This window comes from Monodelphis domestica, chromosome 1, assembly GCF_027887165.1.
Source record: "Monodelphis domestica isolate mMonDom1 chromosome 1, mMonDom1.pri, whole genome shotgun sequence".
Classification (NCBI taxonomy): Eukaryota; Metazoa; Chordata; class Mammalia; order Didelphimorphia; family Didelphidae; genus Monodelphis; species Monodelphis domestica.
The window spans coordinates 126,834,251-126,857,682 of NC_077227.1; the positions used below are offsets into that span (position 1 = coordinate 126,834,251).

Here is a 23,432-nt window from a genome sequence, read left to right on the forward strand (position 1 = left end):
AAGCTCTTACAAAATGGCCCCTTCTGTGAAGATTGATTTGGCTCTACCTTGATTATAACAATGAAGGTACTTAGCTCTTCCTTGATTGTGAAGATTAAATTGTAATCCCCTATTATTAGATTTTAATCCCCAAAGTGTAAACATAGTACTTAAAGTTGAGTATGGAGATCTACCCATTTTCAATTTTAACCAAAAATAGGTATGAACACCTATTTCATACATTGAGTGGGAGGTTTGTGACCCACATGTGAAAGAGTGGGCAGTCCTGGAGTGGAGCATCAGCTGTGATTGGTAGATGTAAAATTTAGGGGAAGTGACATAAGAGAAAAAGGTCTTTAAAAGTGGAAACAGAGACACACAGAGGACAGACACTTGAAGGGAGTGACTTGGAGTGAAGACACTTGGAGACACTTGAAGGGAGACACTTGGAGTGAAGAGAGACTTGGAGTGAAGAGGGACACGGAGTTGGAAAGAGACACACTTGGAGTGGAGCCTGCTGGAGTTGAGGCTGATAAAAGAATCTGCTGATTGAATTGACAACGTGGTGAGTGTAAAGGATGACTTCCTTCCTTGCCCTTTCTGGAGGCATGAGCCTCCGGGAAAGGCCTATCGACTTGAGACTCCGTTCCCTGGCTGGGGCCTTAGAATTTCTACCTGGCTCAGAGGAAGCTGGAGCTTGCTTTCTCTCCCTCTCTCCTCTTTTCTCTATTCCTTAATATCATCCCTCTATTGTAAAAGAAACTACCATAAATTCCATTTTACTTTAGTAATTCAATTTTGGAATTTAGAAATTAAATCCCTGGCAACCAATTAAATATTCAGTCCAAACATAAATTTAACACTTCCTACCTATCAAATTCTCTTATACATTCTCCATTCTCTATATACTGTAGTTTAGCCACAATGGCTATTCCTCATACAATTCATCTCCTTCATTTGCACATATAATTTTTGCAAAATGATTTGCAAACCTTAAATTGCAATGTAAATAGTAGCTATAATGGTGGTCAGGTGGCGGTGGTGACTATGATGATGATTGTAAGTTTCTTGCGGGCAGGGACTTCTCTATCCTCAGCACTTAGTGTAATATCAGAGGCATAGCAGATACTCACCAAAAGCTTATTGATTGGTAGGCTGACACCAGAGAAGATAAGTGACAATAGAAAGTTGCTACACTGGGGGAGGGGAGGATTTTGAAAACAGTGACTACATATAATTCCTCCTAATGTGGAAACAGAGATTTTCACATTCCTGATAGGAAGTTATATCAGAGCTGAACTACTGCTCTTATATGGGATGGAATCTCATTTGAATGTTCACTAAGGAGAAAAAAAAAGCTGAAAGAAATGGCAGGTATGCACACTTTAATAATAGTCCTTAGTCTTGTCTTGCCTTGGAAAAGTATGGCCATAAAATCCCCACCAGGAGAAACTTTCAAATTCAAACATGGAGTCTGCTTGCTAATATCTTCCTAAAAAAAAAAAGGAAAGCTTAGCTCAACAAGAGGAAAATATATTTCATTGTATTCTCTGGTTGTCAGAGAAAACAAATTACTCAGATGTGTCATTCATATTAAAGAATTTTTCACAAAAAGCATTTGCTGAAAGAAGCAATAAGGGATATCAATCTAGGGATTATTTTTTCTTCTGTGTTTCTACTCCCACAGTTCTTTCTCTGGATGTGGATAGCATTCTTTCTCATAAGTCCCTCAAAATTGTCCTGGATCATTGCATTGCAGCTAGTAGAGAAGACCATTACATTCCATTGTGCCACAGTGTATCTGTCTCTGTGTACAATGTTGTCCTGGTTCTCCTCCTTTCACTCTGCATCAATTCCTGGAGGTCCTTCTAGTTCTTAGGGAATTCCTCCAGTTCATTATTCTATTGAGCATAATAGTATTCCATCACCAGAATATACCACAATTTGTTCAGCCATTCCCCAATCAGAGGGCATCTCCTCATTTTCCAATTTTTTGCCACCACAAAGAGCATGGCTATAAATATTTGTGTACAAGTCTTTTCCCTCATGATCTTTTTGGGGGCATAAATAGGGATTATTTTTAAATTGATTAATTAAGAATATTTTTCCATGGTTACATGATTCCTGTTCTCTCTCTCCCCTTTCCTCCCCCCACCCCCTTCTGGAGCTGACAAGCAATTCCACTGGGTTATACACATATTATTGCTCAAAATCTATTTCCAAGTTATTCATATTTATAATAGAGTTATCTCAATCTAGGGATTATATAAAAATACTTATAGCTCTTTCATATCAATTAGGGAATAGGACAATAGTATATGTTATTTTAATGTTTAAAACCTTTGGGATTTTCCTTAATTTTCTAAATTCTCCTAATGGTTTAGGAAGACTTCATATCATCTGATGCCCTGGAAGGCTAGCAGACATATAGACAGCCACAGTGTAGGTTCTAGGTGACACTAAAAATAAAGTAATTTTGCTAATCAGTAGCATATAGTGTAATTCTACTGAGTTCTCTGCAACTTTACTCAATATCTGGCATCAACATTTTGACAGCCAAATTTCTGTTAAAATAGATTGAATCTAGCCCTACTATGAGTTTCTCTGCAAGTCTGCATTTAGTTATCAAAATTCTTCTAAGACAAAATTTCTATGAAAAAAAAATCATGTTATTTACTTTGGCTCTAAGGTCACTTTGGAGCAAGACTGTTTTTTATGTTTTATGTTTTAATTTTTGGAACAGCTAAGTCAGTAAGGAGATTTTTCTCTCACTCCCTACCAGGGTATAATATGTACTCTTGGATTGGTGTCGAAAGCATTGTTAATTCAGGGATGGGGTCTTAATAGGATAACAGGAAGAGTGACTCTCTTTGGTAAAACAAGCCCATCTTTCCTCCTAGCCCACAAAATTCTCACAATATTCCAATATAGTCTTTCTGTAAGTGACAAAAATGGAAGACTCACCACCTCATTCATGGCTTTTATTAGGAAAAGAATGTCTTTGTAAAAATAAAAGATACGAACAACACCTGAAATAGAAAACAAGTCATTATAAGAAACAAAGCAGGTTGGTCAAGAAGTCTGGTTTCCTAATTGTGTGATTGAATTCCAGCCCCAATTTACATTGAATAATCTCAACTAATTATTCCTACACACTAATTTTTTTGTCTTCCCTAATAATTGTCTGCTGTCCATCCCAAAGCTTTTGTTCCAAGACTCCAAAGTTCTTTCCTCAAGCCTCCTAGAACCCTTGTTTAGATATAGATGCCCAAACTTAAACTGAGGGAGAAAAGCAGACCCTAAAGTAGTTAATACGATTCAAGCAATACAGAGAACATACACATCCCTATCAGAAGATAGTTGCCTTTTGATCAGTGAAATCTATAGGCATCTTTAAAAAACCCAAAACCCCCCCAGAAAGAATAAGTACCTATTTCATCCACAGCAGTCACAAATATTTCATTCCCTATTTCTGTAGCTGAGATGGACATCATCCCATATTTGACCATTTCCCAATTACGGACCAGTGAATAATCCTTTAATACATTGAGAATCTTGATTCCATTGGATAATGCAACAAACACATAGTGTTTAGAGACAGCAATGCTGGATGGTTCACCCCAAGACTGTAAAGACAAATCAGAACATAACATATGATCAACAGTTACCACTGTTCTTATGCTTAGGTCCAGAAATCTTCTGTAACAGGAGCTGCTTTCCAAGGAGAGAAAAATCTTCATGAATAGAATATATTTTTCTCCCTCAATCTCCTCACATTACTAATCTAATCTTTAAGAATCAACAATAGTTTATTTTATGAAAGCACTCTGAGCTCTACAGAGTTCAACTACATAGCTGGGAATAAATGGAGAAAGAAGCCTTCCTCCCTCAACTTACTGCCTTTTTCCCAGAACTCTGGAAAAAAATGCTCACTTACACTGCATTCTTATTGGTTAAAATACCTTTTTATATGTCTTTAACAGGTAATTTAAGAATGACTCAGTGGATAAAGAACCAGACCTGGAAAAGAGACAGGAGGTCCTGGGTTCAAATCTGCTCTCAGATACTTCCTAGTTGTATGACACTGAGCAAGTCACTTACTGTCTCAATTGCCTACCTCTTATCTTTCTTCTGCCTTGGAATTGAAACTTAGTATCACTTCTAAGAGAGAAGGTAAGGGTTAATATGAAAAAAATAGGTAATTTAAAAAATGTATCAAAAGGCTTTAGGGATAATTCCTTTTAGGAAAAAATTCTCAGAAAGATGCTTTCAGGCATCAATAAGGAAATATAGAGATATTAGCCAAGAGGAATGGGAACAGGCATTTTATATAGTACCCATTATGTGGCAGGCACCATACTTTATACTTTTTACAAATATTATCTCATTTAATTGTCACAATGACCCTATAAGATAGATTTTTTTTAATAGATGGGGAAAATGAGGCAGACAGAGGTTAAATGACTTGCCCAGAGTCACACTGTTAGTAAATATCTGAGGCTGGAGTTGAACCCAGCTCTTCTTGACTCCAGACTTAATGTTCTATCTATATTGTAGCTCAGTAAAGACTATAGGTTCCTACTATGTTGACCAAATTATGTGCAGATTTCAAATCAAGAAGTTAAAATGAAAAAAAAATTGCAACACTTCTTTCTTTCTTTTTTTTTAAACCCTTACCTTCCACCTTAGAATCAATACTGTGTATTGGTTCCAAGGCAGAAGAGTGGTAAGAATGGGGGTGAAGTGATTTGCCCAGGGTCAGATTTGAACCTAGGACCTTCCATCTCTAGGCCTGGTTCTCAATCCACTGAGCTACCCAGATGCCCCCAGCAACATTTATTTCTAATGCTCTAATGGGAATGTTTTATCAGTAGAGAAAAGGTTCAGATAGGCTCTAATACATTGGAAAGGCCTTGATTATTGCTACTAAAGCCTCAAGGAAGCTGTCAAAGGGTGGGTTGACAATAAAAGAGAGGCCAGAGCAATTTAGAGGTGTTGGCCTATACTGAGTCAACAAGGTTGGGGGTCAGTAGGGCAAAGTGATCCTCAAGTGTCGTCTTGTTTGAAGCTGATGCCAACCTACCTTCTTGGCCTTACTTCACACTTCTCCACATTCCAGCCAGATTGTTCTCTTTCATCCCATCCTCTCCTACTTTGCCTTTCTGAAGCCATCCTCTCTTTACCTAAAATGAACTCCATCTACCCTATTGCCTATGAAATCCTTCTTTTTCTTTAAGATCCAATTTAGGGGCAGTAGATGGAGAGCCAGATATGGAGTCAGGAGGACCTGGGTTCAAAACTAGCCTCAGACACTTCTTAGCTGTGTGACCCTGATCAAGTAGCTTAACCCTGATTGCCTAGCCCTTGCTGCTCTTCAGTCTTAGAACTGATCCTAGGACAAAAAGTAAGAGTTTAAAAAAATAGACATAGCATTACCTCCTTTGGGAAGCCTTTCCTGATTCACCCTGGCTCAAACAATCCCTCTCCCCCTAATAATTTATGTTTGTATTTGACCTCTAATTTATTTATGCTGTAATTTACATTTTAGCTATTTGGGTAGATATTTTATCCCTGACACCAAATTAAGCCTTTTGAAGGCAGGGACTACAATTTTTTATTTTGTCTTTGTATCCTTAGGGCTATTCCTTCACCCAGTAGTTGTTAATAAACATTTATTGAATCAAATCACTGAATATCCCAGACTGGGCTTATGATTCCACTGGTATTGGGAACTTCCCAGGGAGTAATTCTCTTTACCAGTACAGGTCCAGTTTATCTTTTCATCAACATAAAGCATCAGAGCAAAAGTGATTTGCCCAGAGATCACACAATCAGCATGTTTTAAAGTCATCTTGTCTCTAGGATGCTCTCTAATCACCACATGATGCTACCACTCATCACAAAGAGCCTAACAAAAATATATTTTTAATACTTTCACCAAAGATACAAGAGGAAACATTTGCTTTCTACCATAGTAGGAAAATGTATCCCTGAAACCAGATTCATTTTCTTTTCCTTTTCCTACTAATCACAAGTCAGTGGGCAAGAACCTCAACTGTTTATAAGTTATATTTATTTACTGGTATATTAAGCTTAATATAATATTTAGGCAGCTAGATGTTGCAGCAGATAGTCTTTTAGACCTAGAGTCAGGAAGACCTGAGTTCAAATTCAATTTCAGGAATTTACTAATTATATGATTCTGGTTAAGTCCCCTGACTTCTCCCTGCCTCATTTTCTTCATTTGAAAAATGAGATAATAATAGCACCTACTACCCAGAGTTGTTGTAAGGATAAAATGTGATTATATTTTAAAATTGTTTTGCAAATTTTAAAGTGCTATATAAATGCTATTATTATTAAATGTTGTGGTAGCTACTGTACTAGCCAAATTTTAATGAATTCATATACCTTGATTTCTTTAGTTGGTAAATAGACAGTTGGCTTACTCTTAATAATTGTAATTGCCCTTGTTGCTTCTCTCTCCTCAATGGTTTCCCATGTCCGATCAAACAATAGGTTTATCAGATTACTGATCATCCGGAAAGGCTGAGGTAGGGAATCAAGGATTTGATCCGGATCCTTTAAGAAATAGTCTCCATCTTCATCCTTAATCCAATCCTGTTCTTCATAAGGGGGGATCTCCAGGGGTCCTTTCCGGATATATACTGGCATCTTGACCTTACTGGTTTACCTGTTGCCTTCAAAATGGGTTTTTTTTGGATATATAATGGTAGAAAGTGACAATTTCTTCTTCAGAAACTTCTGCAAAGTTTTGAATTGTTGTTGAAGGAATGAGACACTTTAAAAGAAATAAAAAGTAGCTTACTAAGGATAACATAATCTAAATAAGCTATTCCCTTTGGAAACCTGAACTTTCATTATTTCAGGTTCCTTTTCTTATTCATGAAATAAATTCCCCACAGGCAGTTGTGATGTCAGTTGAGAAATTCTCTACTGATACTCAATAGTCGGCTGATATTTGTCATTAAATTCCTGAAAACATTTTAGGTATCAATCAGGAATTATTTCCTCTTAAACCCAACAGAATCTACGACTTTAAAGAATGACTCTGGTTTTTGCATGTTACTTATAGAAACTCTTCTTATTACTAAATTATTTTTAGAGTTACTTCAACTCTAACAATCTATGATGCATCACTAATTGCACTGAATCCAGGAATATCATAAAACTTGCTTGATTAAAGCCATATATCCATTTAAAACTTTTTTATTCAAATATTTATAATATAAAAATAAAGAAAATTAAAATTCATATTGTAAAAGTTGCAATACACAGTTAGACAAGCAGTCTTTTGAGTTAGTCCATATATCTGGGCAGTTACTTTGGGCAGACAATGATCTTGAACCAGATCTAAAACAGATGATGAGAATGAGATGGATTGAATTAAAAACATGCCCAGGAATTCCATGCAATTCAGTTATCTTTTTAACATTATAGAAGTTACAAAGAAACCCAGATCTGCACTGGTAGATGAAACTCTTCACAAGGAACTTATACTAAAGATGAAATCACAAGTTAATTAAAAAAAAAAAGAAAACCAAAACTTTCAGTAAAGTGACAAGGCTATAAAAAGTGAAGCACTACAAGAAGAATCACAATTGAAACTGACCCAAAAGGCAATAGATTCTTGGTAGTTGGAAGTATGATGCAGAATATTACCCTCAGTGGCTTACCTTTAGACATGTAGAGAGAGAGAGAGAGGGACAGGGAGAGAGAGATATGTAAGATCGACAGCCTGAGTGCTGAACTGATATCCACAAAATATGAAAAGAAGAAGAGGTTTTATATGGATGTTCTATAAAAGGAATAAAATAGATAAGAATCACATAAGGCAGGAAATCCTGGAATGAAGGCACAATGAGAGGATTCCTAGGCATGCTTTCCCCTCACCAAACCAAATAATACAAATAAATTGCCCCCATTAACAAAAATGCAGTAATGAGAAGAAAAGTGAAAGAACATTCCAAATGTATTTTTTCCCATTGTATACAGAAACAAATTTTAACATTTGTTTTCTGACATTTTGCTATACAAATTCTCTCCCTCCTCAAGGTGGTAAGCAACATAATATAAATTATACATGTGCTATCAAATAACACATATTTCCATACACAATGTAATTCCTAATCAATGACACCGAGTCTGTCTCTCCTGCTGCTCCTGTCCTTAGCTTCTTCCTATTTTCATAATTCTCTCTGTGACCCATGGCAAACCTCAGGTAGGGCAGTTTTAAACACAACTTTTGGAATTAATTTCTTAGCAGTATTCAAAGAGAATTCCACTGCCAAGATGAGTTGGGATATATGAATAAATAAGACCAGTCCTGAGATAGGAGAAGAAAAGGGGATGGCTATGGAATAGTTTGAAGCCTCTGGACCAAGAAAGAGATGAAGTAAGAAGACTGATGTACCAACATTAATTATGCATAGAGTAGTAGTATTTAGACTTTTAAAGTATTTAGATTTTAAAAGCTATGCCATATCAATAAATTCAGCAATTGTATAATATGTTAATGCTGGTATCAGGTTGGGAGTTAATTTGGATAAATTCATTATAACTTTGGGGGAGGGAAGGAGAGAGATGGAGAGTTAATAAGTCATTAAGTTCTGGGGAAAGAAGACAGTCCTTTAACTCAAAGAGATCACTTTCTAATTGGGGAATCCATATAAAGGGAAGCTGGAAAAAGGACCAGAGGCAAGGTAAGGTACACAGAAGGGGTATGAAATGGCTGAGGAAGATATGGAAAAGTCTAGTGTCAAGCTGGAAGTAAAGTGAATATGGTTGGAATTACTTCCTGAAATGTCAGTGTCAGTGAAAGTGTCATCAATGATGACAAGAATATAGGTTCAGGGCAGAGGTTTCTCTAGGTGGGAAGACAGCAGAATAGGAAAGTCCAGAGAGGAGCTGAGCCAGGAACATATAGTTTAAATCTATCAGCAACTTAGTCAAATTGCAGAAAACAAAAAAAAAATCAAAGAACAAATTTTGTGAACAGCAATGGAAAAAAAAAGTTTCAATTCCTAGGTTCCCTTAAAATCAGTAACCCCTGGTCAACAGAAAAATTTGAATATAATATTATGAAGAAGAGATGTAGTGTTATCTCAAAACAAAACATTCTACAAAAGTAAGCCTAAGCATCAAATAATTGGACATGTAGTAAAAAGGAAGAACTAAAATTATTCCTTCAAGAAAACCTACAAACTGACCAACAGCAGATAGTTTAATACTTTAAAATAGCAATAAAATACGATGTGTTTATTTTCCTAGAGAAAGAGTTAAACAAGAACATGACTGAAGGCCTAGAAGAACTTTTTATTTGTTTAATTTTCTTAAATATAGGAAAAAACCCAACCTCTTACACTTCACTCCAATGAAAATGAGAAGGGAAAAAGAGTATCAATGGGGTAAAGATTCTAAGGAATAAAAGGCATAGCCAGAAAAATCAGGAAAAGAGTATATGGAAGAAATGAATTTGTGTTTCAGGGGGAAAAAAATCTCAACCCTTCATAAGTAAATATAGAGAGTAAGATAATGACTCAGATGAGAAAACAGGAGAGCCCAGATAAAACTGATTAAAACTCAAGAATAGAGGTGAATGACAGGGTTTTCAACCTCTCCCCTTGCCTTTGGGGTGGTGAGAGAGTAAAGATAGCATATTGGGATGTGGTCTTAGGAAAAGGAGTAGGAATTATACACAGTGAGAAAAAAGGGAATAATCTCAGAACAGCATGAAGCCTACAGAGGAAAAAGGGAGTAAGATAAACCCTTTCTAGAGGTGTAGGGAGGAATTCACACACTTTAAGAGATCAGCTTCTCCAAGACATATACCTCAGTGTAACTCCCTTTGGGAAGTATTTCTGTGTACCCAGGAAGGTAAAATTAGAGAAGATTAAACAAGAAGTCATAAATTCAAAAATGAGTGGCCTAACATTAAAAGGGTTAAGTCATAAAGATAACCACAGAATTGAGTCCCATAGACGAAGGTTATAGAGTATTTCACATTATATAACCCATATAAACAAAAACTCTTTGGGATCCTCAATTTTTAAGAGTGTAAAGGGATCCTGAAACCAAAATGTTTGCGAATTACTGTTCTAGAGAATCCTATAAGTCATAAAGAGTAAGAAAGGGAGTGTAATAAAAAATAACATAGTTTCTCCATGATAAATAGTCAAAGGTATAAACAGGCAGTTTTCAGAAGAAATGAAAGCTATCTATAGCCATGTGCAAAAAAATGCTCTAAATTACTATTGCTTAGTGAAATTAAATGAAAACTTTTTGGGACCACCTGACAACTATTAGACTGGCTAATAAAAGAAAATGATCATTGCTGGAGGAAATGTGGAAAAACTGGGACAATAAAATGCCATTAGTGGAGTTGTGAATTAATCTAGAAAGATTTAGGATTAATTTGATGGAATCTGAATGAATATCAAAGAACACTTTATTTTCTTTTTCTTGTTTGTTTTCTTTTGCAACATGGTTAATATAGAAATAGGTTTTGCATGACTGCACATGTGTGATCTATATCTAATTGCTTAATGTCTCAGGGAGGGAGAGAATTTGGAACCCAAAAAAATTTTTAAAGCAAAAAAAAGTTTAAGTAACTGAGAAAAATAAAATTATGTAATTGAGAAAAATTTTAAAAAACACATCTTGGGAAAGTGGTATTAACTATTAATATCAGTGAAGTAGAAAAGTAGATAAATGAGAGGGGGAGAGTTAAGAAAGGATATTAAGTAAAGTACCTTAATGTAATCTGAGCTAAGAACAGAAAGGGTAAAACAAGGGAGAGAAAAACAATAAGAGTAAAATAAAGGAATTTTGTAAGGAGTAAGAAGCTGGGGAGGAGTATGTAATACTATACATGTGTGTATATAGTTAATAGGTAAAAAACACAAAGTTAACAATTATAACCCTAAATATGAATGGGTTAAATTTTCTAGTAAAAAGGTTAAAGGGATGAGAAACAAAACCCAACAATTTTCTGCTTATATGAAAAACAGTTAAAACATATAAATACTGAGTAAACATGGGGACATGGAGCAAAGGTGAATTTTGAATAAACTGAAAATTTTGGAAAACAGAAAATGAAGCATACTTCCTCCCTAAAAGCATTGGGAAAAAAAAAAAAACCTTGCCTTCTGTCCTAGAATGAATACTAAGTGTTGGTTCTGAGGTAAAAGAGCAAATATGGCCAAGTGATTTGCCCAGGGTCACACAGCTAGGCAGTGTCCAAAGGCATATTTAAAACCCAGGATCTCCTGATTTACTGAGGGCTGTGCCTGCCCTCTCCATGGCATCTTAATAGTACATGTAGTTCTTCCACTACTGCCCATTATAACTACCCCATTACTTTTCAACTATTATGATTTTATCTGTGTGACTTTGGGCAAGTCACTTCTACTCAACCGTAAAATAATGATTAGACCTGTAAACTTTTTTTTTTTTTGTTAGTAGTTTCTCCTTCCAAACACTCTCTCACTTTCTTTTTTAAAATTTATTTATTTAATTTAGAGCATTTTCCCTCCCCTCTTCCCCAACAGACCATTTTTTGAAACCTAAAGTCAGTTGAATACCCCATCTCAGGAATTGCGGCGCAGATCTCTCAGATGGTCTCCATGTTTACCGACTCTGCTGAATTCATTCCCAGGAGTTCTCCAAGGCTGCCCACCCCAGTCTCACACAACTCTCCATCATTTTCTGGATAGTTGGTTATTAAGTTATTTAGTGCATTCACTTTCATAGATCAGAGCAAGGACTCCTAACCAATTTTTGTAACATGGAGCTCTCTGGAAGGCACCTCTAAATCTTTTCTCATATTAATGTTTTTCAGAGCATAAAACAAAACACATGGGATTACAAAGGAAACCCCCCTCCTATATTAAAATAATTGGCAAATGTTGTTTCTTAATTAAGTTTTGATAAATTAATTTAAAATAAAATTTTAATTAGTTAACAAATAATCGACGTCGAGATTAAGAACCCCAGGGAAAGATCTTGGAGATCCCTTACCACTCTAAACTCTAACACTATGACCCTTGACCATCACGCCTAGAGAACGTAGTCAACGGAAATTCTTGGAAGCTCTCGCGTGGAAAGGAGAGGGGACCGGAGGCTGTTAAGACCGGGTCGAACGTACCTGAGAAAACGCAAGGAGACTGGAGGAGGCTCCTTCTAAGTGGCAGCCAGCCTCGAAGGTTTCCGGGTGCCAGGTTGGACAGAGGCGTCTTAACTGGAGCCCCGTCGCCTTGGGAACCTGTATATCCGCTTTGCCGGGAAAATTCGTGCTTAGTCTTTTCGGCGTCTCTCAAACTCTGTTGCTAGGGGAACCGTAGCTTCCGGGTCAAACCGGAAGTCCTGGAAGTTGCGACCTCTTCCGGCCTCTGCCCGAGGCTCAAGATGCGGGTCTGTATGTGGGGGAGGGGTGACCACACTTTCCTCTGGCTCGTCCTCCCTCTTTCAGCCCCCGCCCTCGCCTTTGGGTAGTGCCCGCCCCTATGGAAGTGGAGAGAACTTGGCCCACTCTGGCAGGCCGAATGTCTAGTCAGCTGTTCCCGGGGGAACTGCGGCTCCCTCTGCTCTGGTGCGGACCCTGCTCTGGTCTGTTCTGACCCCAGGGGTAGTGGTTGGGTGGGCAGGCAAGATGGACACTTTCACTCGCTTCACCAACCAGACTCAGGGCAGGGACCGGCTCTTCAGGTGAGTCTGGGTTTCCCTTCTCCCATACAGGTGCACCATGCACCCCTGCAGTCCTACTCCTACCCCTCCCCCACTCCTAACCCTCCAGGTAACCTTTGGCCCTATTTGCTCTCAGCTGCAAATGATCATTTTTTTTTTTATGGACCCGAAAAGTGGCGAGCCAGCGAAACGACAGAATTCCTCAGGCCTTGACTTTTTCACATTTTGTCCCGCTTGGGGTAAACTGGACCCATCAGGTTCCATTAGAAGGAAGTGTTGGCCATAGGCCAACCGATCATCTCTAATTCCCAAAATCTTTAAACGTGTCAGACTAGGGGTAAAAGGAAATAAAACTTCAGAAAACCACCAACCCTTCAAATATGAGCGAAAACTCCTCCCCAACCCCATCCCAAACCCCTGCTCATACAAAAGACCAGTGGTCCTCTCTATGGAATCCCAGTGATCTCAGTATATTCTTTCAAAATTCCTAATGGCATTATCATCCTAGAGCCAAAATCAGTAACTTTGTTTCATGATAATTTTTATCAGTGAAAAACCTCGGAGAGTCTCTTCTGGAGTTTTCTTAAAGAGGTCCTCCCTTTTGAGAAAGGTAACAAACCTAGAAGCACTGATGACAGATGCCCTAAGAAATAATACTATGAATTGCTTTTTGTCATATACTTAGAAATGAGATGCCCTAATAGTGCTCCTCACTTTTAGTTAACAGAATTATAGCTTTAGAGTTTTAATTGACTTAAGAGACTATGTAACCTGACCCCTATTTTAAACACATCTAGTTAGAAAGTATTTCATTGTGCCTCATAAAAACTTGGTTGGTAATCAACCTTCTTGAATTCAGATTCAGGTAGTTAAATTTACAATTTCATTTGGCTGTGTTTCCAGTTTTTCTAACACTCTCTTGGACTCCTATAATGAGCTTCCCAATACATCAGAAATGCTATATTTCATTCACACTTCAATAAAATATAAGCATAAGCATACAGAGGATGGATATACACATGAGCATTATACTTTTACTTTGCCACATCCCAGTTCTCTGCTCTATTTATTATTTTACCTACTTTTTTCCCAATCTCCACACTAACAGGAGAAGCAGACTTCCTTTAAAATAACAGGGTCTTTCCCTAGTCTTTAAACTTTCCTTCAGGGAAATATCTTATTTTTGGTCTCAATCTGAGGCCAGCTGAGTAACTTTAGCCAGTGAGTACAAATATGTGTTTACTCAAGTATATAATAAAAATAAGAATCTGTGATACTATAACTTCTTTAACTTTATATGCCCAGATATTTTCAATGTGATTTGTCCATATGTATATAGGATTTAATTCTGTATCTTATTTTTGATTGACTCTCCTATATCTCTATATTCTTTGGATTTGCCATTCTTTTATTATGCCATTCATGCTTTTATTACATTAATATGCATACCGTAGTTTACCTATTCCTAACTAACCACAGGACATGTAGGTGGTTTCCAGTTTTTTGCTATTATAAATTATACAGTTATAAATATATTTGTACAATGAAATCTGTTTTTCTGTTTAATTATTTCCATGGATTATATTCCCAGGAGAGGGGTTACCAAGTCAAAGGGGATAGCTCTTTTGTGGACTACTAGATGGCTAGAAAGCATTTTTCTTTTTGAAATGAAAAGAAAAAAAGTTGCCAAAATTTGTTCAGAATGTTTAATGGCATAGGTATTAAAATTTGGTTATAGGAATACAGCATAAAAAATGCATTTTACTATGAAGTAGTTAGCTAATGATATAGACTTCTAAATGGACTGGGACTTGTGAATATGTCATTTAAGGTTTCATACATTGTGTCTGTATTAGGAAACAATGTTAGGGGCTGTAGATTGATACATGGAAATAATTCTAATGAATTAGATATTAAAATGGTATCATTCATTAAAGTCAAATTCTACTTGTATTTTGTATTTTTTCCTATTTATTATATTAAACCCTATTTGAAAGCCACATATATAAGAAAATATCCCTTCTTGTGTGTGTAGCACATATTATGTTGCCAGGCTTGTCAGTTTCATTAGTGGCAGAAACTCACTGGTTTTAGAACTTCCCCCACCAGTACAAATCTACAAGATAGTTGCTTGACTTGTTGATGGTTAGAGCTAGTAGGTACTCAGGATTGAACCTAGATCTTTCTGATTCAAAGGCCAGTCCTCTCTAGACTTTACTTTACCATTGTTATACATTTTTTTATGGGTTCCTTTATAGTGTAAATAGAATAATAGATTGCTTAGTAAGATTATTATGGAAATTTAAAAATAATTCAACACTAACAATTTAGCTGATCTTTTTTGTGTACGTGGTTTAAACAGGAGATGGCTTTTTGAGCTATTTCTCTCATTGATCAACAACTGCTTTTATTCCCACTATGTGCCAACAAAATGGCTGCTTTTTTCTGTTCACCAGATTATTTCAAAGTCCTTTACCATCACCTTTATGTTGCATTTTCATTACTTGTATTGCCCTTTGGCCTTGTGGAACTAGTGCAGAATATTCCTCTTATGAGTTCTGCTTCACAGAAATTATACTGAGGACTGCCTTTAGTAATGTACCTTTCTCTTTCCCTCCTCATGAATTGTTTTGCTTGATTTGTAAGTCATTCTCCTCATTTTTTTTTCATTCCAGAGCCATTCAGTACACATGCATGTTGCTTAGATATTTATTAGAGTCTAAGGCTGATAGAGAGAAGGTGGTAATGAAGCTCAAGAAACTGGAATCTAGTGTGAGCAGTGGTCGTAAATGTAAGTACCCTGTCTCTTGAGACAGAGCCACCTAGTTTAGAATCCTTAGCCTCAGAACTTTTGATGCTCATTTTCTATTCCTAATTTGTATTTGATTATATTTGTTGATGTTATCCAGTATTGCTGACCTCATTTTGCAGATGGGGTAACTGAAAGATACAAATAAATTAAATGATTTGATAAGGAAGGGTCATCTCACAGACATGATCCTTGTTTTTTTGGTGCTATACCATTTCTTCCTACATAGCCAGAACCAGTTAGGAATACTTTATTATATTAGCTCATTTATATTTCCTAAAATCATTGAAATGTTTTAACTAGTCAAGAAAGATAAGCAGCTTTTCCAAATACTTCTGACTTCCTGTAAATATATTCAGGCTCTGTGAAGAAGTAAAGCAGTCAAACCCTAATTTTCACCCTGCTCATTTTCTCATTTTTTTAACATGATTCTGAATTCCCATTTTCTTCTTCCTTTCACTCTTTACTTGGAGAGATGGATAAATCTCATAGGGCTTTTTTTCCTAGCTGGCTTAGCATGAAACACACAAGACCGTCAGCATTTTGCACCTATTTAAGTCATTGCTATCAAAAGTGATGATGGAAAAGTCCAATATTGTTTTGTGTGATATGCTAGTTGGTGACAGGTAGAATTAGAAACAAGGTTTACTGATTCCTATACAAGTATTTTTTCCTTTTAGTTCTCAGCTTTGTGAGACCATTAGCAATTCCAGACAAGGGATTAACAGATCAAAAATAATATTTTTAAAAGAATTATTTTAAGAACAAAAGGTCAAAAATATCAAGGGAATTAATGAAAAAAAAAGAAGGAAAGCAGCCTGGTAGTACCAGATTTCAAACTATATTACAAAGCAATAATCATCAAAACAATTTGGTATTGGCTAAGAAATAAAGAGATGAATCAGTGGAATAGATTAAATACAGAATACATAGTAGTAAATGGCCATAGTAATCTAGTGTTTAATAATCTCAAAGATTCAAGCTTTGGTGGACAAGAACTCATCATTTGACAAAATTTCCTGGGAAAATTGGAGAGCAATTTGGCAGAATGTGGTATAGGCCAACCTCATACCCTATACCAATATAAGGTCAAAATGAGTACATGATTTAGACATAAACGTTGATATAAGGAAATCAGGGGAGAATGGAAAATTTTTATCTATCATCTATGGATATGGGAAGATTTTATGACCAAACAAGACTGAGAGGATCACAGGAAGTAAAATGGATAATTTTGATTAAATGAAATATAAATTTGTTTTTCAATAAACAAAATAATGCAGCTAAAATTAAAAGTAAAGCAGGAAACAGGGAGGGGGACAGAATGAGGATTTTTTTTTAAATTTAGAATATTTTTCCATGGTTACATGGTTACATGATTCATGATTCTCCCCTTCCCTTTCCCTCCCCCCTCCTAGAGCTGACAAGCAATTCCATGGGGTTATACATGTATCATTGTTCAAAACCTATTTCCATGTTATTCATATTTGCAGTAGAGTGATCTTTTAACATCAAAACCTTAATCATATCCCCATCCAACCATGGGATCAATCATGTTTTTCTTCTGCATTTCTGTTTCCATAGTTCTTTCTCTGGATATGGATAGCATTCTTATAAGACCCTCAGAAGTGTCGTGGGTCATTGCATCACTGCTAGTAGAGCAGTCCATTGTATTTGTTTGTACCACAGTGTGTCAGTCTTTGTGTACAATCTTCTCCTGGTTCTGTTCCTTTCATTTTGAATCAGTTCCTGGAGGTCTTTCCAGTTCACATAGAAATCTTCCAGTTCATTATTCCTTTCAGCACAATAATATTCCATCACTATCAGATACCACAATTTGTTCAGCCATTTCCCAATCAATGGACACTCCCTCATTTTCCATTTTTTTGCCACCACAGAGAGTGTGGTTATAAATATTTTTGTGCAAGTCTTTTTCCTTATTATCTCTTTGGGGTACAAACCTGGCAGTGATATGGCTAGGTCAAAGGGTAGGCACAGAATAGGGATTTTATATAAAATATTTTTGTAAAGGCCTAATTTCTCAAATACATAGAGAACTGAGCCAAATTTATAAAAATAAGAGCCATTCCCCAATGAATAAATGTCCAAAGGATATGAATAGCTTTTAGAGGAAGAAATCAAAGCTATCAATAGTCACATGAAAAAATGTTCTTTAGTCATGATGGATTAGAGAAATGCAAGTTAAAAAACCCAGAAATAATCTCTCACTTATTAGATCGACTAAAACGACAGAATAGAAAAATGGCAAATTCTGGAGGGGATGTAGAGAAATAAAGACACTAATTCACTGATGGTACAGTTGTAAACTGGTCTCTACATTCTGGAGAACTATTTGAAACTATACCCAAAGAATTATAGAACTGTATATACCCATTTACCCAGCAACATCACTATTTGGTCTGTATCCCAAAAAAATTAATGAAAAAGGAAGAGAACTTATATGTACAAAAATATTTGTAGTAGCTCTTTTTGTGGTTGCAAAGATTTGGAAATTGAGGAGATGCCCATCAATTGAGAAATGCCTGAACAAGTTATAGTATATTATTGTGATGGAATATGATCATACTATAAGTAACGATAAGCAGGAGTTTTAGAAAAACCTACAAAGATAGTAATGATGCAAAATCAGAACATTGTACACAGTAACACCAATATTGTAATGATAATCAAATGTGAAAGACTTAGCTACTCTGATCAATACAGTGACCCAAGACAGTTAAAAACCCATCCTAAAAAAAATGCTATCCATTTTTAGAGAGAAATCTGATGAACTCCAAGTGTAAATTGAAACATACTTTTTTCACTTTCTTTTATTTTTTTTGCTTTTTATTGGAGGGTTTTTTTTTTTGCAGCATGGCAAATTTGAAAATATGCTTTGCACGACTTCATGTGTATAACTGATATCATATGGCTTGTATTTTCAATGGGTAAGGTAGGGGCTAGAGAGGGAAAAAATTTAGAACCCAAAATTAAAAAATAAATAATAAGGCGAAAAAAGATTAATTTGTCAAAGGTGTAAAAGATATTAAAGGAAAGAGGCACATGAAGCAAATCTTATGGTTATTAAATTGTAAAACAGCAGTTCCCTTAAAGAATGTGGTAACTGTAGCCAAGATTAGAAGGAAAGCAGGAAACTAGGAAAAAATATTTACAAGAGGTTTTTCTGATAAAAGCCTCATTTCTCAAATATATAGAGAACTGAGACAGATTTATAAGAATACAAGTCATTCCTCAATTGATAAATGGTCAAAGGATATGAACAGGCAGGATTTTTTTATTGTCATGCAAAACACACTTCCATATTGGTCATTGTTATAAGAGCAAAATCATACGTAACCAAAACCCCCAAATGAAACCCAAAATATACTGATGTGAAAGATGACTCCAACAGTTCTTTCTCTGGAGATATGGATAGCATTCCTTGTCATAAATCTTTCAGGATTGTCCCAGATTATGTCTGAGAGTAGCCAAGTTTTCATAGATAATCATGGTCCGGTATTGCTAACAGGCAATTTTTTAAAGAAGTTTTTTAGTTTTTAAAAGAAGAAAAAAATAGTCATGAAAAAATGCTCTGAATCACTATTGATTAGAGAAATGTGAATTAAAACAATTCTGATATACCACCTCACACTTATCAGATTGACTTATATGAAAGAAAAGGAAAATGATAAATGATGGAGGGAATATAGAAAAATTGGACACTAAAGCACTGTTGGTAGAGTAGTGAACTGATCTATTCATTCTGGAAAACCACTTGGAACTATACCCAAAAGGCTATTAAACTGCATGTCTTTTGACCCAGCAATACCACTACTAGGTCAATATTTGAAATAGGTTAAAGGAAAAGGAAAATGATCCATATGTACAAAAATATGTTAGCAGCTCTTTTTGTAGTGGCAAAGAATTGGAAACTGAGGGAATACCCATCAATTGGGGAATGATTGAACAAGTTGTGGTATATGATTATATGGAATACTATTATGTCATATGAAATGATGAGCAAGAGGATTTCATTAAAACCTGAGAAGACATATAAACTGATGGAAAGTGAAGTGAGCAGAACTAGGAAGAGCATAGTCCAAGGTAACAGCAATATTGTAGGATATTCATGTAAATGACTTAGGTATTCCAAGTAATATAAATGATCCAAGACAATTCTGAAGACTTAGGATGAAAAATGTCATCTATCTTCAGAGAAAGAATTGATGGAGTCAGAATTCAGACTAAAGCATAATTTTTTCACTTTCTTTTCTGTTGTTTTTTTTTTTGCAACATGGCAATATATAAATATGTTTTGCATGATTTCACATATATAATTGGAATCACAATTCTTGCCTTCTTGATGTGGAGGGAAGGGGTGAGAGGGAGAGAATTTGGAACTCAAAGTTAATGAAAAAAATGAATTTTGAAAATAAATCATTAAAAAGAAAAAAAGATTCACCTTTTGTATGAAGTCTTTCCTGATCCCTCCTATCCTAGCTAGCTGTGCCTTCCTCTGCAACGTTATCTTGTATTTGTCTAGAGCATGTAATACATATTATATTTGTACATATTTCTTTTATATATTGTAAGCTCTTTGAAGACTGGAGTTATATCATTATTATCATTGTGTTCCCAATGACTGGCACATAGGCACTTAATAAATGATTGTTGAATTTTTTTTTTAAATGTGGTAACTGAAGGTTATGATAGTGATAATTTAGCAACTCCTACATTCCAGAGAAATGTTTCAGTATCACTCAAACATTGTAGCCTTTATTCATGAATGGCCTTGAATTGGAATATGTAGTGAATTAGGATTAAGAAATCCATTGGAGCCATATGAGATGGGCACACAACAAAACTCTATAATAGTCATTCTAGTTACTCATTTTATACTCTACAAAAGTATTCCTCTCCTCAACCAGGTTGCAGAATCCAAAAGGCCAATATGAAAAGTCAAATGATACCCTGATGAGAATCTGTCCTTTCTTAGTGATTCTGTTTTCCCATTTCAATGTTAATGAGAAGCTATGTTAAAAACTCATGGGTCTTTCTTACAGGGTTCAGACTAGGTAACGTGGTACACGCTGTCCAGGCAACTCAACAGAGCATCCATGTGTCTGATCTTGTGCCTCGGCTCTGCCTAACAATAGCCAACCTGAACCGGGTGATTTACTTTGTTTGTGACACAGTCCTTTGGGTGAGGAGTGTGGGACTGGTCTCTGATATCAACAAAGAAAAATGGAGAAAGTGGGCAGCACGCCATTACTACTATTCTCTCCTGCTGAACATCATCAGAGATGTATATGAAGTCTCCCTACAAATGGAGCAAATTGCACAGGAAAAGGCAAAAAGAGAGAAATCGATGCCCCAGAACCACTTAGGACCTTGTATAGCTGATGAAGAAACAGAATGGCTTCAGTCCTTTCTCCTTCTCTTGTTTCGATCTCTAAGAAAGCATCCTCCCTTGCTTTTGGACACAGTGAAAAACCTCTGTGATATCCTGAATCCTTTGGACCAGCTTGGTATTTGTAAGTCTAATTCTGGAATCATTGGGCTTGGAGGCCTCCTGTCCTCCATAGTAGGCATGATAACGGTGGCTTACCCACAAATGAGACTAAGGACTTGCTGAAGTTTGAAAAGGTGACCCTCTGAGTGGGATGGGTACTTTGCCTATAACTGAGAAAATGTCACAGTGTGCTTGAATCACTTCTTCACAAAAAGTGTTTAGTTCCCTGACCTTATGGGGGTATACATACAGTATGTTTCTTTCCTCTGTCTCTTTCCCCTCTACTCTAAAGGGAGAAAAAAAAGAATAGAGATAGTTTCTGAACCTACCTCACAGGGTTGTTGTGAGGATGAAATGAGCTATAGAAAGCACTTAACACAATGCCTGGCACATAGGAGATGCCATATAAATGCTTATTCTTTTCCCCTTTCCCTCACCTTCCACCATTGAAGTTAGAACTGAGTTTATAATTCTTAAACTCTCTATTCTCCCCAACTGTAGTATAAATTACGTCCATGTAATAGAGTCTTTGGGTAGTACGTCTGATGTGTAAGAACAGGTATAAGGAGAAAATAAACCCCAATTATTAATTATAGATAGCCTTCAAAAAAATCACTACAATAGTAAGCTATGTCCAAGCTGCCTAATTTAATGGTAGGCTCCACAATCTGATGGTTAGTTGTTCTATAGGTAACTGCTTTTACCAATGAAATTCTGTCAGTCTAGAAATTGAATATGGCTGAGCCACCCACAGGTTACCATGATAGTTAGGTTTTTAAGCTTTTAAGGTATAGGATGTGGTTGGTTCCTGGGGGCTAGGAATAGAAGAGAACGAGAAGAAGAGGGAAGGTATAAGGAGTAGAGTGGTGAAGAGAAGTAAAATCAGTGAAAAGCATAATTTACTATGATCAGATTTGGAGTATTAAGTTAGAATAAGAAGCTCTATAGCAGCTGCCTTCCTCTGGTCTTGAGTCATTGATGAATATATGCTAGTTCTACTCTTGTAGGTGTAATGGGATGATATGACACATCACCAGTTAAAGGTCTGTTAAGTCTAGTGGTCTCATTTTGTCCCTTAAGTGGCTCTCAAAAAAAAAAAAAGTTGAAGAGGCCATATGAATTCACTTTCCAAAAGAAATTTGACCTCTACTCTTGAAGACCACACTCAAGACCATGGCTAAATTCCATTTCTTGGGTAAGGCATCATATTTAGAAAAGATACTGGGTTTGGGGATTTAAAAAGATACTTTATTTCCCCTATCACATGTAATAATTTTTTACATACATTTTTCAAAATTTTAAGATCCAAATTGTCTCCCTCCCTACTCCTGGAGATTGTAAGCAATTTGATCTGGGTTACATATGTATAATCATTCAAGACATGTTTCTATATTGTCATTGTTGTACGAGAATACTCATATAAAACCAAACCCCCAAATAAAAAGAAAAGTGAAAAATAGTATGCTTTTTTTTGTTTTAAAATTTTTTATTTTAATAACAAATTTCCACATAAGTTTTCAAAATTATATGATCCATATTGTCTCCCTCTGGGTTTGGGAAATTTTTTTTCCCTTTTAAACATTATTTTATTTGGTCATTTTCAAACATTATTCCTTGGAAACAAAGTTTCTTTTCCTCACCCCCTCCTACCACCTCTCCCATAACCGACGGGCGATTCCACTGGGTATTACATGTGTCCTTGATTCAAACCCATTTCCATGTTGTTGGTATTTGCATTTAGAGACTCTCCTCAATCATGTCCCCTCAACCCCTGTAATCCAGCAGTTGCTTTTCCTCAGTGGTTTTATTCCCACCATTTGTCCTCTGCTTGTGGATAGTGTTTTTTCTCCTAGATCCCTGCAGAATGTTCAGGAACATTGTATTGACACTAATGGAGAAGACCATTACGTTCGATTGTACCACAGTGTTTCAGCCTCTGTGTACAATGTGTTCCTGGTTCTGCTCCTCTCATTCTGTATCACTTCCTGGAGGTCGTTCCAGTCACCATGGAATTCCTCCACTTTATTATTCCTTTTAGCACAATAGTATTCCATCACCAACATATACCACAATTTGTTCAGCCATTCCCCAATTGAAGGGTATCCCCTCATTTTCCAATTTTTGGCCACCACAAAGAGCGCAGCTATGAATATTCTTGTATAAGTCTTTTTCCTTATTATCTCTTTGGGGTACAATGGGTTTGGGAATTTTAAAAGTAAAATGGAAAATACTAAACCAAAACAAACTTTCTCAATAATCCTATAGTTATGTTACAATGCACGATTGTAATGTAAATTAATTATGGCCAATAAATTGTTGTACTGATTTGAATTCTTGTATTTTTTAAAAATTGAGTTTATTTAATTTAGAATATTTTTCCATGGTTACATGATTCATCTTCTTTCCCACCCATCCTCCTACCCCCGC

General features: G+C 36.1%; 2 protein-coding genes across 11 annotated transcripts in view; one reads left to right on the top strand and one right to left on the bottom strand.

Annotated features, from left to right (window-relative positions):
• The window catches only part of WDR93 (WD repeat domain 93), a 64,738-nt gene extending 52,456 nt beyond the window's left edge, over nucleotides 1-12,282 (bottom strand). For 5 of the 8 annotated variants that reach the window (XM_007479334.2, XM_007479338.2, XM_007479333.2 and 2 more), the window contains exons 1-5: nucleotides 12,146-12,282; nucleotides 6,391-6,781; nucleotides 3,410-3,605; nucleotides 2,944-3,008; nucleotides 1,393-1,471 (exon numbers count right to left, since the gene is read on the bottom strand). In XM_007479334.2, the coding sequence (XP_007479396.1) occupies nucleotides 1,393-1,471; nucleotides 2,944-3,008; nucleotides 3,410-3,605; nucleotides 6,391-6,654 (604 nt within the window). In that variant the 5' untranslated portion in view covers nucleotides 6,655-6,781; nucleotides 12,146-12,282. Of the gene's footprint in view, nucleotides 1-1,392; nucleotides 1,472-2,943; nucleotides 3,009-3,409; nucleotides 3,606-6,390; nucleotides 6,782-12,145 lie in introns of those variants that run through there. The other 3 variants (XM_007479335.2, XM_056806415.1, XM_007479337.2) reach the window with 3 other exon arrangements.
• The window catches only part of PEX11A (peroxisomal biogenesis factor 11 alpha), a 30,181-nt gene continuing 19,021 nt past the window's right edge, over nucleotides 12,273-23,432 (top strand). Inside the window, exons 1-3 of one of the 3 annotated variants that reach the window (XM_007479332.3) lie at nucleotides 12,273-12,411; nucleotides 15,360-15,475; nucleotides 20,557-23,336. In XM_007479332.3, the coding sequence (XP_007479394.1) occupies nucleotides 15,379-15,475; nucleotides 20,557-21,128 (669 nt within the window). In that variant the 5' untranslated portion in view covers nucleotides 12,273-12,411; nucleotides 15,360-15,378 and the 3' untranslated portion in view covers nucleotides 21,129-23,336. Of the gene's footprint in view, nucleotides 12,706-15,359; nucleotides 15,476-20,556; nucleotides 23,337-23,432 lie in introns of those variants that run through there. The other 2 variants (XM_001369722.4, XM_056806429.1) reach the window with 2 other exon arrangements.